Genomic DNA, 12,592 nt, shown 5'->3' on the forward strand with positions numbered 1-12,592 from the left:
AGGGAACTCTTTTCCAAATTTATCTTCCACCCGTGAAATCGCAGGAAGGATAGCACTAAGTCCGTGTGGAAACTTGCTTGTTGTAAGAATGGCGCTTGGACTAGGATGTTGTCCAGATACGGCGCCACTGCCGATAATCTTGAAGCAGGAACCTGTCCCTGGGAGGAAAGCCTTGAAACTCTAATTTGTATCCCTTGGACCCAATGTACACCACCCAGGGATCATGATCACCAAACCAAACCCGATTCAGCTTGGTAGGAGTAGTAGAATGATTTCCCTAGAAAAATTAACAAAATTATCTAATTTCCTTTTCGCTATTCTGTATTAAAGGAGCCTACTAACTCAAAGGCCCTTCTCCTATCCCTGCAAGAGGAGAGTCTGTCCAATAAAAACAGACAATGTATCAAACCAGTACGCCGCCGCACTGGAAACAGTAGCCAAACCAACTGCAGGTTGACAATGTAAACCCTTTAACTTCTAACCATAGGGTCCTTCACCAGCATAGAGTCCTGAAAGAACTACTATCCTCCATGCTAAAAGTATCTCCCTTGGCTAACGCGGAAATTCTAATTTCCCCTGGGTATCGCCTTCTCTTCAAGAGTAGAAGAAAAAGGGGAAACTACATAGCCCTATCTGGTACAGGAATACTTCGACCATGAAGGGCACATCACAATATTAGAATAACCTACTGGTGTCGGAATCACCCAGAGTAGCTAAAACCTCCTCAAGTAGCAAATGGAGGTATTCAAGCTAAAACAGAAGGAAAACAAGCTCATAATCAGATAAAGGTATTACCTCATCCAAGACTGAGAATTCCTTATCCGGTACTACCGAAATATCTTCCTCCTTCAGTTATAGGGAAGAAACATTCGGAATAGTTATAACTGAGTCAATCACACTATTCTGAGTGAATATGACCTCTTGTACATTCTACAGCAAGGGAAAACAGTGTATTAAATGCAAGGTAACTCCAGGTGGAGTGTGAGAGGAAACGCAGGGCACTGCATGTGGGCTATACATTTTTTGGGACACCTTAGGAGAATTTGTGGCATATCTTGACCATTGTCGATAGGCTCCTAAGCAGCATGCGCCTTAGAAGGAGTAGGCTCAGAACAAATCTATCCTTATCAATTAAAGATTGAAATAAATGAGAAATAGAAGTGGATTGGTAGTACCACATTGGCATCCAAGTCTAAAACAAAAAATCCCTAGCAGGGGCTCAGTCCATCCTGAGTCACAAACATCCTGAGTCACAAAGGATGAATTACACAAACAGTTGGAATTCTTTAACAAAAATTAACACAAAAAACGTCTCTCTAAATTTTAAAAAGTAACTTTTTATTTTTATGTGCAGAAGCTAAATTAGCACGCAAACAATGCAGAAACTATCTACACCTCAACTTAATCTTGCTGAGGTGTCATCTGGCCATCAGAAACGTAATTACATTCCAAACTTTGTTTATCTTCTTAAAAACGTACTTAAAGTAAACGTTACTTCATTGTTCACAGAAATCGCCATGACGTTAAAAAAAGTGATGTCTTGAGCAGCAACTCCAGATGGAGTTTGCGAGGAACCACAGGGCACTGCATGTGTGATATAAAATGTTATGGACATTTTCCTTAATCTTACTCACATATGTAAGAATAATTACATAAAGTAACAAATGTTACTGTCTCTTTAAATGTTAAAGTGTAACTTCTTTATTCTTATGAGGTCAGAAATTACTGAATATGTCCGTGAGGAACTTGAGAACCGCTAAACCCCTTCTACACCTTAGTTTGGCCCAGCTGAGGTGTCAGACAGTCTCTCTACTCAAGTCCTGACCTTGCTATAGCGTTGTCTTAAACGCAAGCACTCAGAGATAAATTGCTCCGTTCCTTCCGATAACCGGAAGTGTTAGGAAGGAAGTGGTTTCAGCTAAGAGCAAATTCTACCTTAGAAGGAGTAGGCTCAGTGTTAGGAAGGAGGAGTGCACCTACGTTGGCGCCCTTTACAAGATCCGCCCCTCGTGGGTGTTTCAATAGCCATCTCCCGGTCACCATTGTTTAAGTAGAGCAACCGGGAGCAAAAGAAGAGTATTAATTTTAGATTGAAAAGCTTCAGTTTAAAAGCTGCTTAGTCCACTGTTACCACTCACGGAAAAAAAAAACTCACACTGTGTCAAACAGCCCATCGGAGTCTAAATAAAACATCTCAATATGTGATCTCCCGGTCGCCATTGTTTAAGTACAGCCACCGGGAGAAAGAGAACCGATTGAACAGCTTCAATTTAAACAGCGGCTTAGTCAAAAGTTCAAATCTCAATATAAAATCTCCCGGTCGGCTATTATAGATATGAGACCGCAGGGAGATGAGTCACATGTCGCATTCAGCCCCAGTGCCTGCGTCCTAACTGCCATAATGTTTCCTAAACACTAGGAGAATCTGAGTAACCCTTTAATAAGAGCCCAAGTCCAATGAGGTCTGAATAAAAATAATAAAGTGCCCAAACTTTTTCAGAGTTCCTCTACCCCCAGAAATAAAGCCAGCACTTGCATCATCTTCTGCCTGGCAGCAAGGCAGTTCCCAGGTTTGAGAGGACCTCTCCCTCCCATGGACCTGTAAATAAACGAAAGTCCTGAGTAAAATCCCTCAGGTTTTCAGAGTTAGGGCAGCATCAGTATATGGGAGGCGCAGTGAGAATTATGTCCCACAAGTTCCCATTGCTCTAAAGCCACCACTGCTCTTCTGAAGAGACTGATATGGACTATGGCTACACCCTAGAACAAAGCAGTATAATCTTGCACCACTTTAAAAATAATAAACTCTTGATTGAAGAATCTTTTTCTAACACCTCACTTTACCACTTCCTATCACTAACGTAGGCAAAGAGAATGACTGGGTTGAGAGTGAAGGGAGGTGATATTTAACAGCTTTGCTGTGGTGCTCTTTGCCGCCTCCTGCTGACCAGGAGGTGAATATGCCATTAGTAATTAAGATGATCCGTGGACTCATTGTGTCATTAAAAAGAAACTTATTTAAAAAAAAAAAAAAAAAAACACTTGTTCAATAATCCCCCCCTCCGGAGATATTAACCCTTGATTCCAAGATACTAAAGTAGTCCCACTGAGACCCTGTATTTTTCATGTGAGTTTGCAGGAACAAATGAATTACAGTACAATCATGAAGAATTAAAATGAAACGATCTTACCGGAATCTATGCCGTGGAACAGGAACACGGCCCTTAAAGTGACGGATAGTAGCCTCACCTCCACCATGGACTTGAGAGAAGAAAGCAGGCAGCGAAGCGAAGTTAGACAACGCTGATTGCTTGTGGAGTTGTTAAAATGAGTCAGAATTATTTCGCAGAAAGAGACTCTTCCTGCATCTCCGGGCTCTAACTTTCATGCAAGCCCTGACTGAGAGACTGACAGGATTACTTAAAACTCCTGTCCCATGTCGAAGAGTACTACCCTCCATAAGAGACAAAAACAAACTTCTGACACTTCTCTGCCATCCTCCTGGGACGAAAGGCAAAGAATGACTGGGGAATGAGGGAAGTGGGAGGAGTATTTAAGCCTTTGGCTGGGGTGTCTTTGCCTCCTCCTGGTGGCCAGGTTCTTATTTACCAAAAGTAATGAATGCAGCTGTGGACTCTTTCCATTTATGAAGAAAAAAGAAAACTGTGTAGAACTCACTGCCATAAAGTACTGTAGTGAGTTAGTGAAATTAAAACTACTTTTTTTTTTTTTTTTAAACCTTCAAAAAGTCAGCTGAAAACAAGAAACATCAATCAAATGATTTTCATAGACAATGTTGGAAATGTAGCCATCTATGATGTTTCTGCAATAGTTAAAAGCCTCCTGGCGTTTATTTTTGTGAGTGCAATTTGGCCTTTTAGATCTACCGATTGATAAATTCTACAAAAATTTACAGAATACCAGATGTGTTGAATCTATTGTTCAGGGAGTAGACACTGCATATGCAAAACATACCTTATGTCTTAAAAGAAACTGCTTCTTTTGAGCATGAAAAGATTGCTGATCCTTCACAGGCAACATATAACATTATTTGTGTAGTTTCAGTATACATAGTGGAACTATTCACAATCTTCTTCTATGGCACACGACACACAATCTTCTTCTATGGCACACGACACACAATCTTCTTCTATGGCACACGACACACAATCTTCTTCTATGGCACACGACACACAATCTTCTTCTATGGCACACGACACACAATCTTCTTCTATGGCAAACGACACACAATCTTCTTCTATGGCACACGACACACAATCTTCTTCTATGGCACATGACACACAATCTTCTTCTATGGCACATGACACACAATCTTCTTCTATGGCACATGACACACAATCTTTGGTGAAAAATGTCTTCATCTGAAAACTTTGCTATGCCAAACATTCAATTTACAAAGTTAAAAAAAAAAAAAAACGACCAGTTAAAGTGACATAAAAAACAAAAATGTTTATTTCATGATTGAAATAGAGAATGCAAATTTTAAAACAACTATCAAATGTACTTCTATTATCATTTGTTGAAAAGCATACCTAGGTAGGCTCAGGAGCAGCCTTCCTAGCTGCTGACTGGTGGCTGCACATATGCGACTAGTTATTAGCTCACACAATGTGTTCAACTAGTACCAAGTAGTGCACTCATGCTCCATCAACAAAGGATACCAAGAGAATGAAGCAAATTTGGTAACGCAAGTTGATTGGAAAGTTGTTTAAAACGTTATGCTTTATCTGAATCACAAGAGAATCTGTGAGTTTCATGTCCCTTTAACCCCTTGAGTGCTAACGACAGCTCTGAGCTGTCGCAGAGTTTCTCACTCAGGTGCTAACGACGGCTCAGAGCCATCACTAGCACTCTCCCACCTTGAGGGAGATCTGGGGGCTCCCACCCCAGCGATCGTGCCTGTAGAGTGTCAGGCATCGCCGGGGCTTTCCGTTTTGTGTGGTGACGTCATGCGTAATGACGTGATGACGTCACCGCGCAACTTTATTTAAAAATGACAAAGGACAATATAGGGAAAGGGGGCATGCTGCTTAGAAGCCTGTATCTCAGGCATCTAAACAGCTACAGACCCCCAAGACCCACCGTTGGAAAGGTAATCGTCTAACCTTTCCAACGGTATAAGTCTTGGGGATCTGAAAAGAAAAAAAAAGTAAAAAAAATAAATAAATATATTTTAAAAAATGTAAAATTTAAAAAACCCTCAAATGTGCTTAGCACCCAGGTGGGAAAGTGCTTAGCACTCAAAGGGTTAAACAACCTCGAAAGCTCTAGAAAGCCAATGACGCGCTAATGGAGCAGAAAACTGGTGTGACACAAGGGTAACCGGATTTTCATAAAAAAAAAAAAAAAAAAAAACAGAATTTATGTTTACCTGATAAATTACTTTCTCCAACGGTGTGTCCGGTCCACGGCGTCATCCTTACTTGTGGGATATTCTCTTCCCCAACAGGAAATGGCAAAGAGCCCAGCAAAGCTGGTCACATGATCCCTCCTAGGCTCCGCCTACCCCAGTCATTCGACCGACGTTAAGGAGGAATATTTGCATAGGAGAAACCATATGGTACCGTGGTGACTGTAGTTAAAGAAAATAAATTATCAGACCTGATTAAAAAAACCAGGGCGGGCCGTGGACCGGACACACCGTTGGAGAAAGTAATTTATCAGGTAAACATAAATTCTGTTTTCTCCAACATAGGTGTGTCCGGTCCACTGCGTCATCCTTACTTGTGGGAACCAATACCAAAGCTTTAGGACACGGATGAAGGGAGGGAGCAAATCAGGTCACCTAAATGGAAGGCACCACGGCTTGCAAAACCTCAGAAGAAGCAAAAGTATCAAACTTGTAAAATTTGGTAAAAGTGTGCAGTGAAGACCAAGTCGCTGCCCTACATATCTGATCAACAGAAGCCTCGTTCTTGAAGGCCCATGTGGAAGCCACAGCCCTAGTGGAATGAGCCGTGATTCTTTCGGGAGGCTGCCGTCCGGCAGTCTCGTAAGCCAATCTGATGATGCTTTTAATCCAAAAAGAGAGAGAGGTAGAAGTTGCTTTTTGACCTCTCCTTTTACCGGAATAAACAACAAACAAGGAAGATGTTTGTCTAAAATCCTTTGTAGCATCTAAATAGAATTTTAGAGCGCGAACAACATCCAAATTGTGCAACAAACGTTCCTTCTTTGAAACTGGTTTCGGACACAGAGAAGGTACGATAATCTCCTGGTTAATGTTTTTGTTAGAAACAACTTTTGGAAGAAAACCAGGTTTAGTACGTAAAACCACCTTATCTGCATGGAACACCAGATAAGGAGGAGAACACTGCAGAGCAGATAATTCTGAAACTCTTCTAGCAGAAGAAATTGCAACTAAAAACAAAACTTTCCAAGATAACTTAATATCAACGGAATGTAAGGGTTCAAACGGAACCCCCTGAAGAACTGAAAGAACTAAGTTGAGACTCCAAGGAGGAGTCAAAGGTTTGTAAACAGGCTTAATTCTAACCAGAGCCTGAACAAAGGCTTGAACATCTGGCACAGCTGCCAGCTTTTTGTGAAGTAACACAGACAAGGCAGAAATCTGTCCCTTCAGGGAACTAGCAGATAATCCTTTTTCCAATCCTTCTTGAAGGAAGGATAGAATCTTAGGAATCTTAACCTTGTCCCAAGGGAATCCTTTAGATTCACACCAACAGATATATTTTTTCCAAATTTTGTGGTAAATCTTTCTAGTTACAGGCTTTCTGGCCTGAACAAGAGTATCGATAACAGAATCTGAGAACCCTCGCTTCGATAAGATCAAGCGTTCAATCTCCAAGCAGTCAGCTGGAGTGAAACCAGATTCGGATGTTCGAACGGACCCTGAACAAGAAGGTCTCGTCTCAAAGGTAGCTTCCAAGGTGGAGCCGATGACATATTCACCAGATCTGCATACCAAGTCCTGCGTGGCCACGCAGGAGCTATCAAGATCACCGACGCCCTCTCCTGATTGATCCTGGCTACCAGCCTGGGGATGAGAGGAAACGGCGGGAACACATAAGCTAGTTTGAAGGTCCAAGGTGCTACTAGTGCATCCACTAGAGCCGCCTTGGGATCCCTGGATCTGGACCCGTAGCAAGGAACTTTGAAGTTCTGACGAGAGGCCATCAGATCCATGTCTGGAATGCCCCACAGCTGAGTGACTTGGGCAAAGATTTCCGGATGGAGTTCCCACTCCCCCGGATGCAATGTCTGACGACTCAGAAAATCCGCTTCCCAATTTTCCACTCCTGGGATGTGGATAGCAGACAGGTGGCAAGAGTGAGACTCCGCCCATAGAATGATTTTGGTCACTTCTTCCATCGCTAGGGAACTCCTTGTTCCCCCCTGATGGTTGATGTACGCAACAGTTGTCATGTTGTCTGATTGAAACCGTATGAACTTGGCCCTCGCTAGCTGAGGCCAAGCCTTGAGAGCATTGAATATCGCTCTCAGTTCCAGAATATTTATCGGTAGAAGAGATTCTTCCCGAGACCAAAGACCCTGAGCTTTCAGGGATCCCCAGACCGCACCCCAGCCCATCAGACTGGCGTCGGTCGTGACGATGACCCACTCCGGTCTGCGGAATGTCATCCCTTGTGACAGGTTGTCCAGGGACAGCCACCAACGGAGTGAGTCTCTGGTCCTCTGATTTACTTGTATCTTCGGAGACAAGTCTGTATAGTCCCCATTCCACTGACTGAGCATGCACAGTTGTAATGGTCTTAGATGAATGCGCGCAAAAGGAACTATGTCCATTGCCGCTACCATCAAACCGATCACTTCCATGCACTGCGCTATGGAAGGAAGAGGAACGGAATGAAGTATCCGACAAGAGTCTAGAAGTTTTGTTTTTCTGGCCTCTGTCAGAAAAATCCTCATTTCTAAGGAGTCTATTATTGTTCCCAAGAAGGGAACCCTTGTTGACGGAGATAGAGAACTCTTTTCCACGTTCACTTTCCATCCGTGAGATCTGAGAAAGGCCAGGACAATGTCCGTGTGAGCCTTTGCTTGAGGAAGGGACGACGCTTGAATCAGAATGTCGTCCAAGTAAGGTACTACAGCAATGCCCCTTGGTCTTAGCACAGCTAGAAGGGACCCTAGTACCTTTGTGAAAATCCTTGGAGCAGTGGCTAATCCGAAAGGAAGCGCCACGAACTGGTAATGCTTGTCCAGGAATGCGAACCTTAGGAACCGATGATGTTCCTTGTGGATAGGAATATGTAGATACGCATCCTTTAAATCCACTGTGGTCATGAATTGACCTTCCTGGATGGAAGGAAGAATAGTTCGAATGGTTTCCATCTTGAACGATGGAACCTTGAGAAACTTGTTTAAGATCTTGAGATCCAAGATTGGTCTGAACGTTCCCTCTTTTTTGGGAACTATGAACAGATTGGAGTAGAACCCCATCCCTTGTTCTCTTAATGGAACAGGATGAATCACTCCCATTTTTAACAGGTCTTCTACACAATGTAAGAATGCCTGTCTTTTTATGTGGTCTGAAGACAACTGAGACCTGTGGAACCTCCCCCTTGGGGGAAGCCCCTTGAATTCCAGAAGATAACCTTGGGAGACTATTTCTAGCGCCCAAGGATCCAGAACATCTCTTGCCCAAGCCTGAGCGAAGAGAGAGAGTCTGCCCCCCACCAGATCCGGTCCCGGATCGGGGGCCAACATTTCATGCTGTCTTGGTAGCAGTGGCAGGTTTCTTGGCCTGCTTTCCCTTGTTCCAGCCTTGCATTGGTCTCCAAGCTGGCTTGGCTTGAGAAGTATTACCCTCTTGCTTAGAGGACGTAGCACTTTGGGCTGGTCCATTTCTACGAAAGGGACGAAAATTAGGTTTATTTTTTGCCTTGAAAGGCCGATCCTGAGGAAGGGCGTGGCCCTTACCCCCAGTGATATCAGAGATAATCTCTTTCAAGTCAGGGCCAAACAGCGTTTTCCCCTTGAAAGGAATGTTAAGTAGCTTGTTCTTGGAAGACGCATCAGCTGACCAAGATTTCAACCAAAGCGCTCTGCGCGCCACAATAGCAAACCCAGAATTCTTAGCCGCTAACCTAGCCAATTGCAAAGTGGCGTCTAGGGTGAAAGAATTAGCCAATTTGAGAGCATTGATTCTGTCCATAGTCTCCTCATAAGGAGGAGAATCACTATCGACCGCCTTTATCAGCTCATCGAACCAGAAACATGCGGCTGTAGCTACAGGGACAATGCATGAAATTGGTTGTAGAAGGTAACCCTGCTGAACAAACATCTTTTTAAGTAAACCTTCTAATTTTTTATCCATAGGATCTTTGAAAGCACAACTATCCTCTATGGGTATAGTGGTGCGTTTGTTTAAAGTGGAAACCGCTCCCTCGACCTTGGGGACTGTCTGCCATAAGTCCTTTCTGGGGTCGACCATAGGAAACAATTTTTTAAATATGGGGGGAGGGACGAAAGGAATACCGGGCCTTTCCCATTCTTTATTAACAATGTCCGCCACCCGCTTGGGTATAGGAAAAGCTTCTGGGAGCCCCGGGACCTCTAGGAACTTGTCCATTTTACATAGTTTCTCTGGGATGACCAACTTGTCACAATCATCCAGAGTGGATAATACCTCCTTAAGCAGAATGCGGAGATGTTCCAACTTAAATTTAAACGTAATCACATCAGGTTCAGCTTGTTGAGAAATGTTCCCTGAATCAGTAATTTCTCCCTCAGACAAAACCTCCCTGGCCCCATCAGACTGGGTTAGGGGCCCTTCAGAACCATTATTATCAGCGTCGTCATGCTCTTCAGTATCTAAAACAGAGCAGTCGCGCTTACGCTGATAAGTGTTCATTTTGGCTAAAATGTTTTTGACAGAATTATCCATTACAGCCGTTAATTGTTGCATAGTAAGGAGTATTGGCGCGCTAGATGTACTAGGGGCCTCCTGAGTGGGCAAGACTCGTGTAGACGAAGGAGGGAATGATGCAGTACCATGCTTACTCCCCTCACTTGAGGAATCATCTTGGGCATCATTGTCATTGTCACATAAATCACATTTATTTAAATGAATGGGAATTCTGGCTTCCCCACATTCAGAACACAGTCTATCTGGTAGTTCAGACATGTTAAACAGGCATAAACTTGATAACAAAGTACAAAAAACGTTTTAAAATAAAACCGTTACTGTCACTTTAAATTTTAAACTGAACACACTTTATTACTGCAATTGCGAAAAAACATGAAGGAATTGTTCAAAATTCACCAAATTTTCACCACAGTGTCTTAAAGCCTTAAAAGTATTGCACACCAAATTTGGAAGCTTTAACCCTTAAAATAACGGAACCGGAGCCGTTTTTAACTTTAACCCCTTTACAGTCCCTGGTATCTGCTTTGCTGAGACCCAACCAAGCCCAAAGGGGAATACGATACCAAATGACGCCTTCAGAAAGTCTTTTCTAAGTATCAGAGCTCCTCTCACATGCGACTGCATGTCATGCCTCTCAAAAACAAGTGCGCAACACCGGCGCGAAAATGAGGCTCTGCCTATGATTTGGGAAAGCCCCTAAAGAATAAGGTGTCTAAAACAGTGCCTGCCGATATTATTATATCAAAATACCCAGAATAAATGATTCCTCAAGGCTAAATATGTGTTAATGAATCGATTTAGCCCAGAAAAAGTCTACAGTCTTAATAAGCCCTTGTGAAGCCCTTATTTACGATCTTAATAAACATGGCTTACCGGATCCCATAGGGAAAATGACAGCTTCCAGCATTACATCGTCTTGTTAGAATGTGTCATACCTCAAGCAGCAAGAGACTGCTCACTGTTCCCCCAACTGAAGATAATTGCTCTCAACAGTCCTGTGTGGAACAGCCATGGATTTTAGTGACGGTTGCTAAAATCATTTTCCTCATACAAACAGAAATCTTCATCTCTTTTCTGTTTCTGAGTAAATAGTACATACCAGCACTATTTCAAAATAACAAACTCTTGATTGAATAATAAAAACTACAGTTAAACACTAAAAAACTCTAAGCCATCTCCGTGGAGATGTTGCCTGTACAACGGCAAAGAGAATGACTGGGGTAGGCGGAGCCTAGGAGGGATCATGTGACCAGCTTTGCTGGGCTCTTTGCCATTTCCTGTTGGGGAAGAGAATATCCCACAAGTAAGGATGACGCCGTGGACCGGACACACCTATGTTGGAGAAAAGTGACTGTACAGAATTAAGCTCACCAAATCAGGGTGTGGCAACTTCTTGGCAAATATCCTCATTGATCCTTGGAACACATCAGTAACAATAGCTGAAAGAAAGAAGAGAAAGTTAAAAGTAGAAGCAATGTCTGCCAGGGAATTAGAGACCTTACCAGTATTTTTAGTTTATTTTTTGCTTTTAAGTAAATTTGTGCCGGTTCCACACTCTCTAGAGACCAAAAAACAAAGACTGAAACCTGGTTTAGGTAAGATTTTGCATTTTGGCCTCTATAGGGAGCATGGAACAAAGCACAATGGCTACACAAAAACAAGCTGTTCAGTGTCCCTTTAAAAAAAAAAAAAAAAAAAAAATATTTACCATCTAGGAATGACAAATGAAAAAAACATTATCCTTACGTCATACAAGTAAAAACAAAGCATTGATCATCCATAATGTGTTTAAAGGGACAGTATAGTTAAGAAGAGCATACAGGCTCTGCACATAAGTTCAGGGAGCAGCGAATGTAAATTGCAGCTGCCGATGTCTCTGCGGCACACGATTATTTAGATAACTCATGCTGCAAGTTTAAATGTCTGCCGAGCTAGGAGGCCAGGGGACCGGCACATACTTATATTCCCCCCCATTGTTCACCTAAACTTCCTTATGTTACCAGTCTCTGACCAGGGGCAATAGCCAAACAACAAGTTTATGTATAACTCCTTTAGCTGCAAAATGTTTAATAAGTGTTGATGGCATTTTCTATATACATTATTCTTGATTAAATTTTGTGTTTTAATTTTTGACTACACTGTCCCTTTAACAAAACAAACTTGTTTTTAGGTTTATATAGGTTTGTCCTTCTCCAGAAATAGATCTGTTAGCGTTGTCTTTATAAATCAGTGTGTAATTGAGACACAAGTACTATTTGTACACAAACATGCATTTCCTGTTAGTTTTGATTTACACAAAGAAGTAATGTTTTAAATATTCAAAAGTAATAAAGAATCAAATGTTTTTGTCAGAGGGTGTGTTTCTGGGCAGCACCTTAAAGGGACAGTCTACTCCAGAATTGTAATTGTTTAAAAAGATAGATAATCCCTTTATTACCCATTGCCAAGTTTTGCATAACCAACACAGTTATATTAAAATACTTTTCACCTCTGTGATTACCTTGCATCTAAGCCTCAGCAGACTGCCCCCTTATTTCAGTTTTTATAACAGACTTGCATTTTAGCCAATCAGTGCTGATTCCATGTGCGTGAGAACGATGTTATCAATGACACACAGGAACCAAATCCCTCTAGCTGTGAAAAACTGTCAACATGCCCTCAGATAAGAGGTGGCCTTCAAGGGCTTAGAAATTAGCATATGAGCCTACCCAGGTTTAGCTT

At 42.3% G+C, this 12,592-nt stretch overlaps 1 protein-coding gene across 1 annotated transcript in view; it reads right to left on the reverse strand.

Moving 5' to 3' along the window:
* Positions 1-12,592, reverse strand: part of USP39 (ubiquitin specific peptidase 39) — a 53,396-nt gene that overhangs the window by 15,461 nt on the left and 25,343 nt on the right. Inside the window, exon 8 of the mRNA XM_053717796.1 lies at positions 11,243-11,310. Coding sequence (XP_053573771.1) covers positions 11,243-11,310 — 68 coding nt within the window. The remainder of the gene's footprint in view (positions 1-11,242; positions 11,311-12,592) is intronic.

Source organism: Bombina bombina, chromosome 6, assembly GCF_027579735.1.
Source record: "Bombina bombina isolate aBomBom1 chromosome 6, aBomBom1.pri, whole genome shotgun sequence".
Lineage (NCBI taxonomy): Eukaryota > Metazoa > Chordata > Amphibia > Anura > Bombinatoridae > Bombina > Bombina bombina.